At 36.8% G+C, this 21326-nt stretch overlaps 2 protein-coding genes across 2 annotated transcripts; both read right to left on the reverse strand.

Annotated features, from left to right (window-relative positions):
* Window positions 1-18: 18 nt before the first annotated feature.
* LOC123532344 (uncharacterized) lies at window positions 19-7238 on the reverse strand. The gene is made up of 4 exons (XM_053517555.1): window positions 7014-7238; window positions 5656-5833; window positions 4127-4307; window positions 19-1583 (listed from the first exon to the last, which is right to left on the reverse strand). Exons 2-4 carry the CDS (start codon window positions 5821-5823, stop codon window positions 1477-1479), a joined length of 456 nt encoding a protein of 151 aa, XP_053373530.1. The 5' UTR covers window positions 5824-5833; window positions 7014-7238; the 3' UTR covers window positions 19-1476.
* Window positions 7239-11205: 3967 nt separating this feature from the next.
* Window positions 11206-17025, reverse strand: LOC123532241 (hornerin-like). The gene is made up of 4 exons (XM_045313632.2): window positions 14301-17025; window positions 13918-14184; window positions 12516-12650; window positions 11206-11543 (listed from the first exon to the last, which is right to left on the reverse strand). The coding sequence occupies exons 1-4, from the start codon at window positions 17008-17010 to the stop codon at window positions 11362-11364; spliced, it is 3294 nt and encodes a 1097-aa protein (XP_045169567.2). The 5' UTR covers window positions 17011-17025; the 3' UTR covers window positions 11206-11361.
* Window positions 17026-21326: the final 4301 nt, after the last annotated feature.

The raw sequence follows: 21326 nt of genomic DNA on the forward strand, positions 1-21326 counted from the left end.
ATAATTGATAACACACTCTATCAATAATTCATATTAATTATTTATTTAATGTGAATCAGAGATATAGGGTTAAGCTTTACATTTCAAAATCATATTTTCGAGCAGTGCTATATGACCTAGATCAACATTCTTCTTTGCTAGTATTTTCCGACTACATACATAATTATAAGGCTTAAAAAAGTGAACTGTTTGTTTCCGGTAAATTAGACTTTTTGGAAATTCTTTCTCTGTCAAAAATGATTACAAATAAGGGGGTTATGCCTTTGCAGTATATATAAGTTGATTTCTATCATCACTGACCATGTTTAAAGCATAAAAAGTGCTGTTTTGCAGCTTTTTGTTAAATAAAAAAAAACTTTCCAAGGCCATAAAAACATTTAGGGTCAGGCCAAAGATTTAGGGTAGGTCGGGATACCGGAAACAAACATTTTTTTTTTAGGTTTGTATATAAGTTTTCTTGTAATATATTTTGTATATCTTGTTTTAATCATAGTATGTCTTGTTTCCGAATATGAACATTTCACACATAATTCACTGAAAAAAAACAAGAGCTGTCTCCATAGGATGACACATGCCCCCTATGGCACTTTAAATGAATAGTTATGGCCGATGTTAGAGTTTAGGGCCTTTGACCTACGGAGCTGGGTCTTGCGCGCGACACGTCGTCTTACTGTGTCACACATGCATGCGTAGTTATTTTAAAATCCATGCATGAATAACAAAGATATGGACCGGACACGTCCATCAATGCACTATCATGAAAAATGACCTTTAACGTCTAAGTGTGACCTTGACCTTTGAGCTACGGACCTGGGTTTTGCGCGCGACACGTCATCTTACTGTGGTACACATTCATGCCAAGTTATTTGAAAATCCATCCATCGATGACAAAGATATGGACCGGACACGCCCATCAATGCACTATCCCTTAATGTCTAAGTGTGACTTTGACTTTTGAGTTACAGACCTGGGTCTTGCGCGCGACACGTCGTCTTACTGTGGTACACATTCATGCCAAGTTATTTGAAAATCCATCCATCGATGACAAAGATATGGACCGGACACGCCCACCAATGCACTATCCCTTAATGTCTAAGTGTGACCTTGACCTTTGAGCTACGAACCTGGGTCTTGCGCGCGACACGTCGTCTTACTGTGGTACACATTCATGCCAAGTTATTTAAAAATCCATCCATCGATGACAAAGATATGGACCGGACACGAAAAATGCGGACAGACCGACAGACAGACAGACGGTTCAAAAACTATATGCCTCCCTTCGGGGGCATAAAAACATATCTGTACAAGTGCGAGTAAAACTTCCACAACAGCTTAAAGATAACTATACAAACACATTTTTCACTTACATATGTCCCACTGAGGCCATTACTGTTTGGCTACTTACATATGAATGATTACAAACTTGTTTTGAATCAATACCTCATATAATGTCCCCACAAAATAAGTTTATTGTTCCTAACAAGAGAGTAACAATACCGTCAAGTGTACCACTAAAGACAAGGCTGTTCGAAGGTAATGTCGTTTCATGATCGAATCAACAGTTGTTATGATCCACTGGGGCCCTGAAAATTAACAACTCTAAATATTCAAACAACATTTGTTGCTCTGAAACATTAAAACACAATAAACTTCTAAATGTTGAAACAGTATTTGGTGCTCTGAAACTTTAGAACACAATAAACTACGGTATTCCGTTTGGACAGTCGTGACTTTAATTTAATACTAGACTGCGATGCACGATAGTATGATGACGAAAACGCGATGGCGCGATGGCACGATGATAAAGCAACGATGGTACGATAGGGAAATAGCGATAGCACGATGATGAAATCGCGATGGTGCAATAGTACGATGGTGAAATGTCGATGTAATATCGCGTTTTCATCATCGTACCATCGCGTTTTCACCATCGCACCATCTCGCCATCGCGTTTTCGCCATCGTACCATCGCGTTCCATCATCATGTCATCACGTTATCACCATCGTACCTGTGTTTTCACCTTCGTACCATCGCGTTTTTCACCATCGTACCGTCGGGTTTTCACCATTGTACCATCGCCTTCCGGTTAGAAATGCGTAGTCCCGTGTACTTGTAATTTGTCAACAATAGATGAATGTATCTCAATGTATTTTGTTAGAAGAAATTTATCATTTAGATTCTGCTGTTTTGCAAAATGTTTGACAAAATGTTCAGTGCTCAGTTCATTAAAACTGTGTAAAATCTTTAAGGTCACGTCCTTTGTGTTTTATGTATATATGAAAGTAAATAAAAAGCTGGGTGCAATAGTCACGTGGTATTATTCAAACTCAGCTTATTCTTGTTAGGATGTAGAATTTGAAAAAGCGATTGTATCAAGCCTGTATTTTACTGACACATATACTGTACTATTGCGCATGACCACCGGAAGGCGATGGTACGATAGTGAAATGCGATGGTACTATGGTGATAACGGGATGGTATGATGGTGAAAACACGATGACACGATGGTGTAAACGCGATGGTACGATGGTGAAAACGCGATGGTACGATGGTAATAATGCGATGGTACAATGACGAAAACGCGATGGCACGATGGTGAAAACGCCATGGTACGATTATGAAAACGCGATGGTACGATGATACGATGGTGAAAACGCGATATTACATCGGCATTTCACCATCGTACCATCGCATCATCGCGGTTTCATCTCGTGCCATCGCGTTTTCACCATCGTACCTCCGTTGTTTTATCATCGCATCATCACCATCGTACAGCATTTGGTGCTCTGAAACTTTAGCACACAATAAACTTCCAAATGTTAAAACAGCATTTGGTGCACTATATAGTTCCAAATATTCAAACAAAAATTATCAGCATATTACTATTCCAAATATTGAAACAGCATATGGTGCTCCAAAATTATCAACATAATAATTATAAATATTTCAAATATTCATATAGCATTTGGTGCTCCTAAAATTAGCAATACATATAATCCCAAATATTCGTACAGCACTGCATTCCATTGGCCTAAACAGAGAACACCATGCTAAGTATATTTATTCCTACTAGCAATATTTTATTAAACAATGCCAGCCTCGGTTTACAAAATGTATACATTCATAAAATGAATCAAATTAATTCATAAAACTTAGATAACTCCATCACCTTCAGAAAAGTAAATGTAAAAATAATCGTCTTTAATAATCCAGAAATATTATTTTCACGCCAGTCAAAGACACTCACTATTGCAAAACAATTGCCCAAATATCATATAACTTCATTTTGTGGTCATATGTAAATATTATATGTACAGGGTAATCTTAAGTAGGACTAACTAACCCTCACTTAAAGTAAAACTTCACAGCTTAGATGAAACCCCTATGATGTTATAATATTCATTCAACATAGTTTTCAGCCAATCACAGTTCTATTAGAGCTGATATCTCTTATGATCCCTGTACAAGACTAACTACACAACATAGTAAAATGCTATCTAAATTAGGCTTTCTATTCCATTTTGATATTTAACTCGTCTGATTTTTTAAAAGAAATCTACGAGGTATTGTCGTCAATTGATCGTCGGCGTCGGCGTCGGCGTTGGTATTTTTTTTTGTTTAGGTCCACCTTTTCTCAAATACCATAAAAGGTACAGTTTTGAAACTTTGCACACTTATTTTCATTAGGCGACTCAGTATCGACTTTGACTTTTCTACCGAATACTGACTTTATTATATTGTATTACGTGTTCAGCTAACTAATAGTTAACTATAACTAATAGGCCCTTTTTGTATTTGAGTTTCTCGGTTAAAAGTTTTGTTTAGGTCCACCTTTTCTCAAAAACTATAAAAACCTACAGCTTTGAAACTTTGCACACTTGTTAAGCATCATTAGTTGACTAAGTAGACCAGAAATCATAACTCTAACCTGTATTTCTCAGAATTATGGCCCTTTTTGTACTTAGAAATACTGAACTATAACTCTTTTGTTACATATTGACCAGCACATGTAGACGAGCGACGGCTCCCGTAGGCGGTGCTCTTCTTTTATCTACCAGTCTGTTCGGGGAACACTCAAAAGACTTGTCAATGTACTATCAATGATTTAATGAATTAAATACAAACCTTTGTTTTCAAGCACGTCATCACTAATTGTGCGTTGTAAATCTGGGATAATGTTCGTAATTGACCATACCATAACAGCTAATATACAGGTCGGACATATCAGCCATAAACTAGCTTGCTCAATGGGATCCATAAAGTATAGCAAAAGAGTAGAGATCATAACCACAACTTCTACCGGAACCTGAAATAAAACAAAAAAGTAGAGATTATACAAACGACTTCTATCGGATCCTGAATTATAATAATAGTGTAGAGATCATAACCACGACTTCTACCGGAATCTGAAATAAAACAAAAAAGTAGAGATTATACACACGACTTGTATCGGTTTCTGAAATATAACAAAAGAGTAGTTATTATAACCACGACTTCTATCGGAACCTGAAACAAAACAAAAGTGTAGAGATTATACACACAGCTTGTATCGCGTCTTGAAATATATCACAAAAGAGTAGTAATTATAACCACGACTTCTATCGCAACCTGAAATAAAACAAAAAGATTAGTGTAGAGATTATACACACGACTTGTATCGGGTCCTCAAATAAAATGAAAGAGTAGTAATTATAACCACGACTTCTATCGGAACCTGAAATAAAACAAAAGTGTACAGATTATACACACGACTTGTATCGGGTCCTAAAATAAAATGAAAGCGTAGTAATTATAACTACGACTTCTATCAGAACCTGAAATAAAACAAAAGGAAAGTTACATGAAAACAGAAATCATTTTATTTATTTTCAAATTACCTTGATTACTTTTCGATTTATCTTTAAAACGATTTTAGTAGGGTATAATCCATTGTTAATTTCGTCCACTTTTGACATCACTTATTTTCAACCTTTATTTATTTATTGATGGATTGGTATATCTTACGAATAAAAGCAACATTTCCATGCAAAAGTTTGAAAATTTCTGAAAAAGATATGTCCGTTTCTTTTACCATGTGAAAATACATTTTGCCATAAAACTGACGTTCGTAAAATGTAGATATGAAACACTTTAAAAAGATCCTACCTTCACTCTCTGAGACCTTTATAACTGTATGTAATTCATTTCAGACAAAAAGTCATGCCCTTGGTAGTCTAACTTAGAGGAAATGTCGAACATGTGTATGGTAAGTTAATTAAGTAAATCTAAAGGAAGGATATTCTTTGTAAGTATAGACCAAACAATAAAAAAGCGTCGCCTTTTTGACTGTGTCTGTTTATGGGCAGAGTGCAACACCTCCCACGTCTCGTAAAATTGACTTAAGCAGAAACATATTACAAAAAAGATTATCAAGTTCTGCAAAAATTCTAGGACAGGACAGATTGTTGACAATAATGTTTTTAATGGTTTAGCTTAAAAAAATGACATTGCAAATTGTGTGTTTTGAGGTTCGCGGGGAAGTTTGTTGTACAAACTGTCTAATCTGTTAGGTTGAAAATTTTCTTCTTTCATTCCTGGGAACAATACAGGTAGAAAACAAGTCATAGAACAATTTGAATACCTTCCAAATATGTTCGTGATGAAAGGCAACTTACGAAAAACATCTTTGCGATATCAAAACTTTGGCGCCATTGCATCAAAAAAGCAGTAATTGGTAGGTTCCGTCTGGCTGGATGTTCTATCTCGCTCATATAAATAAATCCATGAAAGTAGAAACCACTGGACAAAACAGCTATTATCTTCAAGACAGCCAATGCAAACATCCTACCGAAACTGAAATATTTTTTCAAATCTTAAGGTACTTGAGACGTAATAGAATATGTCATCACTTGAACGTTCGAAACTAATTGCTGTTAGGGATTCGATATGTGTTTTCTTGCGGCTTCAGTGATGTCATTTTTGGATACCATAAATCAGAATTAAAGACATCATTAAATTGGATATATGAAGGAAGTCATAAAACAAAATTGGTTTGAAGATATCTAATAATCGAATTATAGATACCTATGGATCATTTTGTGACAGCTTTAACATTTACCCTGCTAAATTTCTTTAATGAACTTGTCTTTTTTTTCAATTTGGACAGTACAACTGATAGTTAAAAGGGGGTGTTTACTACAACAATACCCACTTAATAGCGAACAGTGCCGATCTTGATCAGACTGCATGAATGTGCAGGCTAATCTTTGGCTGCAATTGTCGCAAAGGCAGAATCACTTGCCGTCAGCAAGCGAAATGTTAAAGGCATTTAATGATATCTAATATTAATTACTGATATCATAAAGGAATTTGTGATTTTGTGATATCCAAAAATAGTTTGAGATATCAGAAAATTCGCATCCCCCCCCCCCCCCCCCCCCCCCCCCCCCCCCCCCCCCCCCCCCCCACACACACACAAAGGTGTCCATTTCGATTCTATACATTTAGTCAGAAAAATCCACAAAAATACGACTGAAAATACAACAACAACAACCGAAGAAATGATGTTTCATCCTTAACATTCAAACATGTAGCAAATACATCGACATATATATCACACAATCGTCGGAACAGGCGTCTTTATGCAGCAGCTTGGTCATAGTTGTTTCCGGTTTTGTCCTACCATTTGAGCCGCGCCATGGGAAAACCAACATAGTGGCTTTGCGACCAGCATGGATCCAGACCAGCCTGCGCCTCCGCGCAGTCCGGTCAGAATCCATGCTGTTCGCTAATGGTTTCTCTAATCGCTATAGGCTTTGAAAGCGAACAGCATGGGTCCTGACCAGACTGCGCAGATGCGCAGGCTGGTCTGGATCCATGCTGGTCGCAAACCCACTATGCTGGTTTTCTCATGGCACGGCTCATTTAATACAAGCTTTCTAGCTAAACTAAATCTAACTTAAAGCAATACAAAGTTTATCACAGATTTGATTTTAATATTTCATTAATAATTACTAAAAATTGTTATAATTACCTTTCTTGTAGGTTCTCTTTTCCTAAAGCGTAATTCTCTTTTTATGTTTTCCAACGAAATCTTCTAACGAATATTCTTTTTGTGGTTGTTTACGTCTCATTTACCGACATGAATGTCTGCATGTGTATTTGAAATATATATTTAAGTATTACTTTTATTAATGTAACATAACCCTATAAAACATACCGTCACTTAAGCGTAAAATCTTTAAGTCAGTGCAGTTATCCACTTCTTGCATTAAGGTGACGATATTTACAATTTTTGTTAAATTTGATATGCATTTATAATTACATAATGCAGGAAGTTGAATTAAAGTGAAACAGGTTAAAAAAAAAATACACGGATTTTTAATTCAAATTAAAATATGCAGTCGTGTACTTCCCACAATGAAATTGTCTTAATCATACACATAAAACATGTTAAACTTTCCTTTCTAGTTCTTTCTTGAATTACGTTGTTTTTTTATTATTTCATTTATTTTTACTTTTGTTGTTGTTCAAGTTAAAAAATGAGGTAAACTATGTAGTATGGTTTTACTGCTTATTAAAGTTTATACGTCATATTGTCCTATATATGAGCCGCGCCATGAGAAAACCAACATAGTGGCTTTGCGACCAGCATGGATCCAGACCAGCCTGCGTATCCGCGCATGGTTTTCTCATGGCACGGCTCATAGGTATGTGGCCGCCGTTCAAGAGTGTACGTTGAAATAAGCTATCCTCGTGTGCATTTAAAGGAACATGAATAATTACTACATATAGTGTATATAAATATATAATATATATAAAATCATATATTTTGTAAAGTTAAATAGTTTTTTTACGTTTCATGAGGAATTTATACTTTTGAAGTAAATATCTAAAGATAAAAATATTCTAGTGAAAGATGGTCATTGATTAGATTCTATCAATTAAAGTTGACTTTTGGCATGAATGAGCACTATCCATGAAATTTTGTTTTTGTTGTTGTTGTTGTTGAAATGAGTCTAAGCATTAACAAATACATTGAAACAGAATTCAAAAAAAAAAAAAAATACAAATTAGATTTTTGTTTCATGTAGTGTTTAAATGCAGTCTGATGTCAGCGTCACAAATATAAAGTGTGATTCATCCTCCTTTGCGGGTAAAGTTTTAAAATTATATATATATATATATATATGTGAGCCACGCCATGAGAAAACCAACATAGTGCATTTGCGACCAGCATGGATCCAGACCAATTTATGCATCCGCGCAGTCTGGTCAGGATCTATGCTGTACTTGGAGATTACAGTATTCATCCTTTTAAAACAATGTATATGTTCATTTAAGTGTTATTTAAATAGGAACGCTTTACAACTGAGATGTACACGGATTATATATTTAGGCGCCGACATGTCTTATATGACCTGTCTAATAATATATATTCATCAGTAGTGATGCGGATCAGTAAAAAGTAACAGTGATCAGTACTGAATGGAGAGCCACCGAAAAAATATAAATCTGGACAAGCATCTGACCTGGGCTATACTTTTATTCTGGGAAACTTTAAAACAAAGTATTCCGGCGTAGTAGTTTCAATTATAGTTCTACACGTATATGTTTCGTAGATGTTTGCAATCTCTCGGCCGGATTTAGCTAGAAGCGACAAAATAATTCGGTCGAGGATTGAGTGTTACGTCAGTGATGAAATAACTTTCCACCTGGTCATAATCTTCTTTAACAAAACTAAGAATGCCATTTTTAGTAGAATACTGTCTAAATATGAGTTCATTGTAATTGATTAAAAACTTGCGTTCCAACGTAGTTGGGTGTGCTTTTTAAGTCATTATTCTGTGTCGTCAAGTGGCGTTGTATATTGACCACAATTTGTGTCATTAGGTGACGGCATTGCCAAGACTTAGTTGTAAGTTTCTGCAGTGCGCCGACTCAACTTGATATAAGTTTTCAGTTACTTTGATCAATGTATGGTTTGTTGAAAAAAAAGTTTTTGCTCAACCACAAACGACTGAGCCGTAAGTTTTGCGCCCCCACCCTCCCAGCTCCTTACTTTACGGTGAATGAAGTTTTCATTTGACTGCACGTGCATTCATTTCACAGTGAAGACTTGCCTCCAGGACCTTAATTATATATAATTGCTGTGATCAGTGACTGGAGTAAAGTGTACCGGTATTACCTGTATGTCACTGTCCCCAGCATCTTACATGTATACTTTGCATTTGTTCATGATTTGCAGTGTTATTTCAAATTAAAAACACAAACACTTTGTTACTCGTATAAAGTGTATATATATGAAATGCATCTTTGTATTTTGGTGATTTTCTGCTCCAGCTTTTTGCAAAGTTAGGCATAGCAATCATATGAAATAGTTTGTTTTTTTTTTTTTTTTTTTTTTTTTTAAAATGATGGTCATAGCCCAGCACGCATGTATAAACGGGGCTCATGTGGGCCATATCTAGGCAAATGTACCATACAGGTCCTATATGAGACCCATATTTTAAGTATTTGCCCACATCGGACCCATATGGGACCCATATATACAATGTCTCTTCGATGTGGGACCCATGCCAATCCCGTTTGCAAATACCATGTGGGCCTCATATAGAAAACAATAAGGGGCCTATACGGGTCCCATATATTTTGCTAGCTTGGAGAATACTGGCATATATTCTAGCATGCCTGAATTCGTTCCGCTTTTCAGTATTTCAAGAAATAGTCTGAGCATTTCCATGTGTTATACATTGTCTACGGAAACATGTTTTCTCAGGCACGAGTTAAAACTGGGGAGGGAATTTTTCCCGGGCGACTCGTATTCCGTTTAAGAAAAATACAATCGATTTTGTTCTACGTAATACAATGTAAACTTGTTTATTGTGGCATGCACCTTAATAGATATGATGACATCTCGTATAATATTTGTACAAATTAGAACCAAATTTTCATTTGCATTGTCTTTCATGATGCCGTATGATTGGTTCTCTATTAACAGAATGTTAATTTAGTGGTTACTATTTAATAGTTATCAGTAGGGTATATTTGTACTGTGTACCGTTAGCAATGTTTCCTTTTTGCAGCCATCGGTGGGGATAATTGTTCTTTCGCTGGATACAAATTTTATTTCCTTTATTTATATAATGTATTTTTTTGTTCCATGTAGTTTTCGAAGGGGCAAATGAAATTATGTAATTTTCCATATACATATTGTCACGGTATAGAACTTGAATATTAAGACGGGGAGAAAGTGTGTAGGCGGCCGGGTAGCTCAGTCGGTAGAGCATCGGAACGGTATTCCGAGGCCCCGGGTTCGAGTCCCGGTCTGGCTGCACATTTTTCTCACCCTGTTGCATTACACTGGTTAGTCTCCGACGCCTGTAATTGCTTATATATAAAGTACCCACTGAAATTCGAGGACGAATTTCAAAAGGTGGGGAAATGTGTCACGGTATAGAACTTGAATATTAAAACGGGGAGAAAGTGTGTAGGCGGCCGGGTAGCTCAGTCGGTAGAGCATCGTAACGGTATTCCGAGGCCCCGGGTTCGAGTCCCGGTCTGGCTGCACATTTTTCTCACCCTGTGACAATATGTATGTATATCATGTGCATTTTAAACATTATCTCAACTTGCTAAATTCCATGAAAAATCATTAAATAAAGTTGAGACAGTTTCCTTTTGTGTACAATTCTAATTTGTTTTGATTTTCTGTTGTGAACTGTTCCAATTATGTCAGGGAAATTTTTCTTGTGGTATGCCTACCTTAACGGGTATTGACCAAAAATTTCTAAATGTTCATCCGAATTCAAATCGCGAAAACATAATTTGCCGCTTTGCCTATCTCACTGTACCAGGGCACAGCTGCGTATGCCAGAGGGATCCTGGCAGTGTCAGGAAGCCAAACAAATGCCTAGCTGGTAGTTTGCGGCGAAACGGTCTACGCCGCAATTTTAAAACGAACTGGCCCCCAAAATATACGGTATGGTTTTTTTGTCTAGGTACGATATATAAACAAGTAAAGAAGATAAGTCGTTTGAACGAGATAAATGAATACTAGATAAGTTACAATAGTCGTGGGAATGTGACAGAATTATAACGTCACAGGACAGAAGATAAATTCTGATATCCCCTGCCTGTTCCGTGTCTTTGAGGATCCATCACCATAGAAACAAGTGCATAGCTAAAACAATACAATTTGGAGACGTAACTAACAGAAAGTCTGATTGATGATGAGACAATTTTCTTGCGTTAATCAGTTCAGATGTACATCATTGATAATATATTCAAAATATTCATAACATTAAATTACTTTAACTTTAGCACCAGATCTTTTCTGTATGGTCACTGGTAACAAACGCACTAGACTGAGTGAATGAAATTTATTTAAAGATCGGCTTTGCCACACATTTTGTCTTCTGTAGCTTTTTTATGTCCTTGGGTATTTTAGTCGATGCACAGAAGGCATACGGACACCATTGCCCTACACACGTGCATAGTTGCTTCCCAACTTTTTTGAATTCACCATACTTTATTATGACGTTGCCTTTCTTGCAAGTCTTCTCTGAAAGAAAAAAAAAGAAATGTATATACGCGATATGTCACTGGAATTCACTGCTTTTTGTCGTTTGCCTTTAGAAATATTAACGATGCTTAACAACAGAGCTAAACAAAAAGACTGAACAATATGCCGCTAAGTGTTTTCCATTATAAATTTAACAATTCTATAATACTTGAAAATACAACATGTTTTAACAATGTTAGATTACAACATTTACTTGACATCTAAAGTCTGCTGGTCATAACAATATATAATGATGCATAAAACTGATGAACCTTCTTCTAATAATTGTAAGAAGGACGAACAGGCACTGCAATTCTATACTTTTTGTTACATATGTAACGTAATGTTCCTAATCGCTCGTTCGTGTCATAATTTTGATTTATAACATCATTGTCCAATTATACAACAGTTTCAGTCTATCTTTATATATATTTCACATCAATTATTACAAAACTGAACAAAATCACAACAAAAGAGCAGAAATGGTTGAGCAAAAAGGTTTTCTACATTTGAGCCATGCCATGAGAAAACCAACATAGTGGCTTTGCGACCAGCATGGATCCAGACCAGCCTGCGCATCCGCGCAGTCTGGTCAGGATCCATGCTGTTCGCTTTCAAAGCCTAATGGAATTAGAGAAACTAATAGAGAACAGCATGGATCCTGACCAGACTGCTCGGATGCGCAGGCTGGTCTGGATCCATGCTGGTCGCAAACCCATTATTTTGGTTTTCCCATGGCGTGGCTCATTTATGAATGCAAAACATAACTAAGCTGACTGGCTGACCAATAACATTAAGCAACAAATTACAGTACGCGCGCGCGTGCGTGCGTGCGAGCAAGCAAACGAGCGTGCGTGTGTACATGTGTGTACATGTATATATATTCCGCTTGTATTGAGAAAAATGATTCCAAAGCGTACGTACAAGCTACCAAGTTCAATAAAACCTAAAATTTAGTCTCATTTTCCTTACCTTGTGGACACCTTAGTTTACAATTTTCATCAAACTCTGCATCTAGACATTGAAGTTTCTCCCGAGGGCACTTAGTTTTGCATTTGATAGCGCCATTTTTACATTTGCACTTTTCACAAGGGTTTCCCACAGTGCCTATAATATGAGATAAAATTCTTTTTAAAATTGCTATATAAATTTACATACTCTTTTTATACATAATGTCCTAAAGCGGTACAATTATAAATCAATGCAAATGTTTAAGTAATTTAGACGACAACCAGAAGCGCATGTCTACCACAACTGCCTTGCTTGTCTGGATTGTTCAGACGAATGGTTCCTATGAAAAATGTCTACTTTCTTTAGATGGCTACACGAGCGGACCCATAGATGGTTTAGATGAGTGGATCCAATCAGTAATTCAAGGGCCATAATTCAAAAGTGCCTGGGCGGATTTGGCTAGTTATCGAACTTGGCCGAGATCTTATGGTCAAACACATTTTGTTCAATTTTGGTGAAGATCGGAAGAGAAATTTTCGACTTAGAGTGCGGACAAGCTTTGTGACAGACTGACACACAGACACACACACACACACACAGATTGAAGTAAAGCAATATGTCTCCCACACCACTGTGTGGTGCTAGACATAATTATATGTTGGTAATTATAACAAGATAGTGTAACCCTATTTCTTCTGCGAGTAATATATAGCAATAGTTCATAAAACAACACTCTGCTTATAAAATTTCGAATAAGCTGATTATATAAAAATGATACATTTTTCTGAAAATAACCTTTGATTCTGTCGTTAACAATTTACAAGAGCCTCCCATCAACACATTCTAGACAATATGCTGGCGTTCTAGATTTAAAGATGGTCGAATTCGCTGAGAAATTTGTAGACAAGGACGGAACACTAGCCAAAATCCTTGACGATGGATGAATTTGCAGGGAATAATTGTAGACAAGGACGGAAAACTAACCAGAATCCCCGACGTTCTAGATTTAAAGATTGGCGAATTCGTTAAGAATAATTGTAGACAAGGACGGAAAACTAGCCAGAATCCCTGACGTTCTAATTTGCAGGGAATAACAGTACAGTAGACAAGGAAAGAAAACTAGTCTGAGTTCTTGACGTTCTAGATTGATTTAAAGATGGATGAAATTGCAGTGAATAATTGTGGATAAAGACGGTAAACTAGTCAGAATCCACGACGTTCTAGATTTAAAGACTGATGAATTCGCATGGAATAATTTTAGAAAAATACGGAAAACTAGCCAGAATTTCTTACTTTCTGAATTTAAAGATGGTCGAATTCGCTCCGGGTGATTGTAGACAAAGACGAAAAACTAGCCAAAATTCCTAAACATTTGATAATTTGCAGTAATAACAAGCTTACAGGGTTAAATGATATCACCTACCTTCTGGGACAAGTTTTCCATTATATTTGCAGCCACATTCAAGGCAACAGCTATCATTCCTGTAGAATTGGTTTTTGACCGAACATGTTAACTTTTCACACTGTTCTGTTTTGCATTTTGGTGCACACTGCTTGCAACATCCGTCATAAGGTACTCGAAGGCCAGTACCACAACTTAAAGATTCGCATCTTTTCTTTTTACACATGTATTTTCCGTTAGTGAAACAATCGCAGATGTTACAAGGGTCGTATGGATCTGTGAACGGTCCTGAAATAATAAGTATGCCAAATTATGGAATATTCTTAATTGATTAATCATGAAAAAGCAATTTAATTTCAAAATTAAAAACTAGCCATGGTATTATCAGATAGTATATTGCTCACCTGACGGATATATGAACCCGTCTTTCTCACATTTCAAAGTTGATTTTTGTGTCTTGTCGCCTTCATTTCCAGATGTCTTTAACGAAGTGTGATCTTTACTTGTGGACGCCTTGTGTGTTTTCTCTTCTTTACTTCCAGGTGTCTTCGGTGAAGAGGTGTCTTTACCTTCGGACATGTGTGTTTTCTCTTCTTTGCTTCCAGGTGTCTTCGCTGAAGAGGTGTCTTTACCTTCGGACATGTGTGTTTTCTCTTCTTTGCTTCCAGGTGTCTTCGCTGAAGAGGTGTCTTCACTTTTGGACATGTGTGTTTTCTTTTCTTTGCTTCCGGGTGTGTTCGCTGAAGAGGCGTCTTTACCATCGGACATGTGTGTTTTCTCTTCTTTGCTTCCAGGTGTCTTCGCTGAAGAGGCGTCTTTACCATCGGACATGTGTGTTTTCTCTTCTTTGCTTCCAGGTGTCTTCGCTGAAGAGGCGTCTTTACCATCGGACATGTGTGTTTTCTCTTCTTTGCTTCCATGTGTCTTCGCTGAAGAGGCGTCTTTACCATCGGACATGTGTGTTTTCTCTTCCTTGCTTCCAGGTGTCTTCGCTGAAGAGGCGTCTTTACCTTCGGACATGTGTGTTTTTTCTTCTTTGCTTCCAGGTGTCTTTGCTGAAGAGGTGTCTTTACCTCCGGACATGTGTGTTTTCTCTTCTTTGCTTCCATGTGTCTTCGCTGAAGAGGTGTCTTTACCTCCGGACATGTGTGTTTTCTCTTCTTTGCTTCCAGGTGTCTTCGCTGAAGAGGTGTCTTCACTTTTGGACATGTGTGTTTTCTTTTCTTTGCTTCCGGGTGTGTTCGCTGAAGAGGCGTCTTTACCATCGGACATGTGTGTTTTCTCTTCTTTGCTTCCAGGTGTCTTCGCTGAAGAGGCGTCTTTACCATCGGACATGTGTGTTTTCTCTTCTTTGCTTCCAGGTGTCTTCGCTGAAGAGGCGTCTTTACCATCGGACATGTGTGTTTTCTCTTCTTTGCTTCCATGTGTCTTCGCTGAAGAGGCGTCTTTACCATCGGACATGTGTGTTTTCTCTTCCTTGCTTCCAGGTGTCTTCGCTGAAGAGGTGTCTTTACCTTCGGACATGTGTGTTTTTTCTTCTTTGCTTCCAGGTGTCTTCGCTGAAGAGGTGTCTTTACCTTCGGACATGTGTGTTTTCTCTTCTTTGCTTCCATGTGTCTTCGCTGAAGAGGTGTCTTTACCTCCGGACATGTGTGTTTTCTCTTCTTTGCTTCCAGGTGTCTTCGCTGAAGAGGTGTCTTTACCTCCGGACATGTGTGTTTTCTCTTCTTTGCTTCCAGGTGTCTTCGCTGAAGAGGTGTCTTTACCTTCGGACATGTGTGTTTTCTCTTCTTTGCTTCCAGGTGTCTTCGCTGAAGAGGTGTCTTTACCTCCGGACATGTGTGTTTTCTCTTCTTTGCTTCCATGTGTCTTCGCTGAAGAGGTGTCTTTACCACCGGACATGTGTGTTTTCTCTTCTTTGCTTCCAGGTGTCTTCGCTGAAGAGGTGTCTTTACCTTCGGACATGTGTGTTTTCTCTTCTTTGCTTCCAGGTGTCTTCGGTGAAGATAAGTCTTTACTTTCGGACATGTGTGTTTTCTCTTCTTTGCTTCCTGGTGTTTTCGGTGAAGAGGTGTCTTTATCCCCGGACATGTGTGTTTTCTCTTCTTTGCTTCCATGTGTCTTCGCTGAAGAGGTGTCTTTACCTTCGGACATGTGTGTTTTCTCTTCCTTGCTTCCAGGTGTCTTCGCTGAAGAGGTGTCTTTACCTCCGAACATGTGTGTTTTCTCTTCTTTGCTTCCAGGTGTCTTCGCTGAAGAGGTGTCTTTACCTCCGGAAATGTGTGTTTTCTCTTCTTTGCTTCCAGGTGTCTTCGCTGAAGAGGTGTCTTTACCTCCGGACATGTGTGTTTTCTCTTCTTTGCTTCCAGGTGTCTTCGCTGAAGAGGCGTCTTTACCATCGGACATGTGTGTTTTCTCTTCTTTGCTTCCATGTATCTTCGCTGACGAGGTGTCTTTACCATCGGACATGTGTGTTTTCTCTTCTTTGCTTCCATGTGTCTTCGCTGAAGAGGCGTCTTTACCATCGGGCTTGTGTGTTTTCTCTTCTTTGCTTCCAGGTGTGTTCGCTGAAGAGGCGTCTTTACCATCGGACATGTGTGTTTTCTCTTCTTTGCTTCCAGGTGTCTTCGCTGAAGAGGCGTCTTTACCATCGGAAATGTGTGTTTTCTCTTCTTTGCTTCCAGGTGTCTTCGCTGAAGAGGCGTCTTTACCATCGGACATTTGTGTTTTCTCTTCTTTGCTTCCAGGTGTCATCGCTGAAGAGGCGTCCTTACCATCGGACATTTGTGTTTTCTCTTCTTTGCTTCCAGGTGTCTTCGGTGAAGAGGCGTCTTTACCTTTTGACATGTATGTTTTGTCGTCTTTGCTTCCTTGTGTTTTAGTTTCTCTGTTTGCAGATGATTTTGATGCATTATCAACTGTATTCACAGATGATGTTCGTTTCCCGTCGTCTCTACTGTCAGCTGCCTTCAATTTGGAGGAGCCGTCTTTACTTCCAGATGCCTTCGATATAGATGAGTCGTCTGTACTTCCAGAATCAACATCGGCTGAAGTCATCCAAGCCGATACATTTGATACAAGTATAACGGTAATCACAATTAATGTGAATTTCATGTTTTGTGCATTCGTTGTTTCTTTAGACTAGTTAGTGCTTCTCAGCTCGATTATATATACCTTATAGGGGTTTTTATCAATTATCACACCACTACGTATATATTACTTTGCGTGCAAATGACCATGTTTTCTTAATGGTATTAGCTTTTATTAAAGTCAGATACTTTTTTCCTTCCTTTCACTTTATTATAATATACAATTTAAAAAGCTGTTTCTATTTTTATCTTAGAAACTGATACTAAATTTATTAAAGGAATTAATACATAGATAGTTTTATGCCTCTGTCTAGTTTATGAAATTATTGCATGTACTTTTTTAATTAAATGTAAAAGAACATACGTGATTTTTTTTTTTTTTTTTTTTTTTTTTTTTTTTTTTTTTTTTTTATAAAAGCGTTTAAGTTAATTTACTCAATTTTACTTCAGCACAGTGTTATTTACCAAATATCTAAGATAATGAATTCTGAGCATTGTTTTTTATTAACATTTGCCTCGTGTTGGCTTTACCTTAACATGAGTAAGTCAATTAAGGCGACAATTCCCGGTGGGGAGAAGGGTACGGAGAGGGCAACGAACACCGGTATCGCAATATCAGTATCGATTGTCGACCTTTTTTTATAGCTGTTATCTCCCTAAATGAAATCGATTTTCTGCCACATCGCGTTAGCGTTAGAGGCCCGTTTCACGAAACCTACTTAGGACAAAGTTTAAAATTAGAAGTAATTTAGGTGTTTCATGAACATTGTTTTTAACTATTCGGCTATTCTTAGAATATAACTAAACAAGAATAAGATAAATGTGAGTTAAAATTGAATTAAAGACACACTCTTAAAAAAGATAAAAATAATACGAAATAAATGTCTTTTAAAAGTTCATACTTAAGAAAGAACTTAGGAAGGAAATTATGACCTTTACTGAAACGGGCCCCAATTCTTCCTCATTGATATTTATATAGATCTATGAATATGTCTTTGCTTGTAACAAAAGAAAAAAAGAAAACAAAACTGAGGGAAAATACGGTGTTGCAGATATTTTTGTTATTAGATATTCCGCCAAGGCATCTGTGTCATAATCCAGTGTTCAACCATGCGTAGGCTCTTGAGCGGATCATCTACATGGGTGCCTACGAGGAGCCACATATCTGTACGAATTATTTCAATAATTCTTTAGAACGTGTTGAACTTTTTTATGTTACCAACAGCTTGCTATATGGGCAAAACTACGTGTGTTTACAATTTTGCAGGGAAAAACTCACCGTATTTGCACTAGAACGTACTTAAGACCTTCCTGTACTAACCTTTATAGCTTTTTTTCGGTGCAAAACAATTTCCATAGTTGAAATTGCATTGACATATTCACCTTTATGTGTTATCAAAACGGACATGCCGACATACTCTGGAAAGTGCTGTAGATTTTCTTGGTGGCATGGTGTCCCATCATAAATTTAAAAAAATAATAATAATAGTCATTTTACGTTAGTGCTGACGAAATAATATTTCTGATTAAAAAATCTGTAAATACGAAATTTATGTCAATTTCACTAAAAAAATGGTATTGGTAGATTTCTCGGAAACGCAGAGCACCCCACACACAGTCAGAGAGCCATGCACCACAAAGCAAGCCTGCAACTAAAAGAAATAGTACATTTTAGTTACATACCAAATACAAAATTGGGTAAGGGTTAGATAAACAGGTTGGGTGTTGGGTGGGAGGAAAAGAGAAAAGATACAAAATATAGTCGGGTTTCAAAAGATGAATATTCAATAATTGTTTTGTAGCTACGACATTTTATTTTCAAATAAACGGAATATAATTTCTCAACTATATCCCTTTAAAATATCCATTTTGCAAATACGAAATATTTATTTCGTTAATATGAAATTTTACTTCGTAAAAACGATATAACTATTATTTGAGAAAAACGAAACACATTTCGTATATAAGAAATCATATTTCATAATAACGAAATAAGATTTGTATTTACGAAATATCACTTCGTAATTACGAAATATCCTTTCGTAAACATGAAATATTATTTTGTAAATACGAAATAAAAAATAAATGTGCCGAATATAGGTCCGTACCTTAGGCAGTTATGGCGCATGTTTTAATTTTTGTCATATCGATACATTGCATTAGTCATGACAAAGATATTTTCCAGTTATAATTTATTCCCCGCCGAAGGCGGAGGGATATAGTTTTTGCGTTGTCCGTCCGTCCGTCCTCCCGTCCGTCTGTAACATTTCGTGTCCGCTATGTATCTCCTAAACCCCTTGAAGGATTTTCATGAAATTCGGGTCAAATGATCATCTCATCAAGACGATGTGCAGAATCTATGAGTCAGCCATGTCGGCTCTATGTCAAGGTCACAACTCGAGGTCAAATGTTTGAGCCTTCCATTTCGTGTCCGCTCTGTATTTCCTGAACACCTTAAAGGATAATCATGAAACTTGAGTCAAATGATCACCTTAACAAAACAATATGAAAACCAATGAGTCAGTTATGTCAGCTCAAGGTCAAGGTCACAACATAAAGTCACAGGTTTGAGCCTTCCATTTCGTGTCCGCTCTGTTTCTCCTAATCCCCTTGAAGGATTTTTATGAAACTTGGTTCAAATAAGTACCTCATCCAGACAATGTGCAGAGCTTATGAGTCAAGGTTATAACACACTAAATAGTTGTTGTTCTTTATTCTATATAAAACTGACCCATTTCCAATGACCGCAGCACACATCAGGACCCATTTTAAATTTCTGTAACGTACATTTTCTTGAAGAATATTGTCAGTGTTAACTAGAAATCAAAAGAAAAGTAGGGGTCATGTTTGATGCAAGAAAAATAATTTCAGTCAAACACACAAACTGCAAAATCAGCTAAAAAATGAGACCCCAAATTATACTGGTGGTGTATGATCTAAGTTTCCATGAAAAAAATTGTCATGTTGTTATTTCATTTTGAAAATGCTACCTACATGTCAAGCATAGATCTGTCATGTGATTTTAGCCAAAAAATTGCAAAGAAAATAAGGAAAATAGCTCTACAGAGCAAAAAAAACTGAGGACTATTTGTGTTCGCCATTATGCGACTACCATTTTTTTCGCGCAATTTTTCTATTTAGTGTCTGTATGCCTATAAGAGAAACTTTTTTCTCTGACAGTGTGACAGTTTCATTTGAAATGTACAAGAAACCCAAATGCATGATGAATTACAAGGTTTTAGCTTGATATCAACATTTTCCAAGTTTTTACGGCATTTTCAGTACAATAAGACAAAGCATCAGATTTCGTCAAAAATAGCTGTCGCGACATAATTTTGAAGCAGTTACCCTAAATTCAGCCTTGTTTTGCCCTGTTTTGACATTTTCTTCTCTGATCTGCATGCAAATTACACATTTAAACTGTTATATATGTTTACTTTTACCTCTGATGGCCAGAAAATAGCAATCAGTAGCCTATAAGTATGCACTTTTTGAAAAAAAATACACTCAAAACAATGAAAATGTGATATTTTGGGGTTTTATCCTCATTTTCAACAAAATTGCAATTAATTTGTCATTTTCTATCAAATTCTAATCAAACTAGCCCATTCCCACCATCATCTGGCCAGATTTCACTTTTTCGGCGACGCCGTCTAAATTCGTTTTCGTTACCTATGCCACGTGACTTCAAACTGCAAATCAAACTGCTTGATAACGCATTATAGATAATTTATCAAAATGGAAGATTTATGCAACACTCTGCCTGATTGGACGAGAGTGTCAATTTCTTTCACCCTGTTCATTGTGCTACGCTGAGTGAAATGTAGACAAAGCGTTTATCCTAAACGACGCTGTTCACAGTTTTAAAGCTAACTTTGGCTCAGTATATTTAGCAAGAATATTGATATATCTCAAAATGATATGTAAGTTTAATAAATATGATAAAAACCTCTTCAAATACCAACATATATCAAATTAAAGAAAGAGCTGAATACGGTCTGCGTATCACATGAATAAGGGTGTGATAAGAGTATTTTATGTAGAGATGTGCTTTTTAAAAGATTTTCCTTGTTACAATTGTCGTCTGTAAATGAAAGGTTTCTTGCTTTTGTGACTTATTCAGATTGCATATTAAAATGAGTACTTGTTTGCTTTGATATTATATTTGATATAAATTATTTAACTGATTTATTATATATGAATATTTTTCTTTAGTATGGATGCAAATATTGAACTCAGTTGAAATCTGTTTCATTATATATTATGCTATATAATGACTGAATCTCATTACACTGTAATGAAGGTACGCTGCATACAGTTTATCTATGTGATATGACTACG

Source organism: Mercenaria mercenaria, chromosome 11, assembly GCF_021730395.1.
Source record: "Mercenaria mercenaria strain notata chromosome 11, MADL_Memer_1, whole genome shotgun sequence".
Classification (NCBI taxonomy): Eukaryota; Metazoa; Mollusca; class Bivalvia; order Venerida; family Veneridae; genus Mercenaria; species Mercenaria mercenaria.

What these genes read in the sequence shown, in the direction of transcription:
- LOC123532241 (XM_045313632.2), bottom strand. Translation starts at nt 17,010, where the DNA reads ATGAAATTCACATTAATTGTGATTACCGTTATACTTGTATCAAATGTA. An exon ending in CGGGTTCATATATCCGTCAG is followed by an intron (nt 14,185 to 14,300) that starts GTGAGCAATATA and finishes TTATTATTTCAG; the next exon opens with GACCGTTCACAGATCCATAC. An exon ending in TAAACTAAGGTGTCCACAAG is followed by an intron (nt 11,544 to 12,515) that starts GTAAGGAAAATG and finishes TTTTTCTTTCAG; the next exon opens with AGAAGACTTGCAAGAAAGGC.
- LOC123532344 (XM_053517555.1), bottom strand. Translation starts at nt 5,823, where the DNA reads ATGTTTGCATTGGCTGTCTTGAAGATAATAGCTGTTTTGTCCAGTGGT. An exon ending in ATATCGCAAAGATGTTTTTC is followed by an intron (nt 4,308 to 5,655) that starts GTAAGTTGCCTT and finishes GTTTTATTTCAG; the next exon opens with GTTCCGGTAGAAGTTGTGGT. An exon ending in TGACGTGCTTGAAAACAAAG is followed by an intron (nt 1,584 to 4,126) that starts GTTTGTATTTAA and finishes GTTAATTTTCAG; the next exon opens with GGCCCCAGTGGATCATAACA.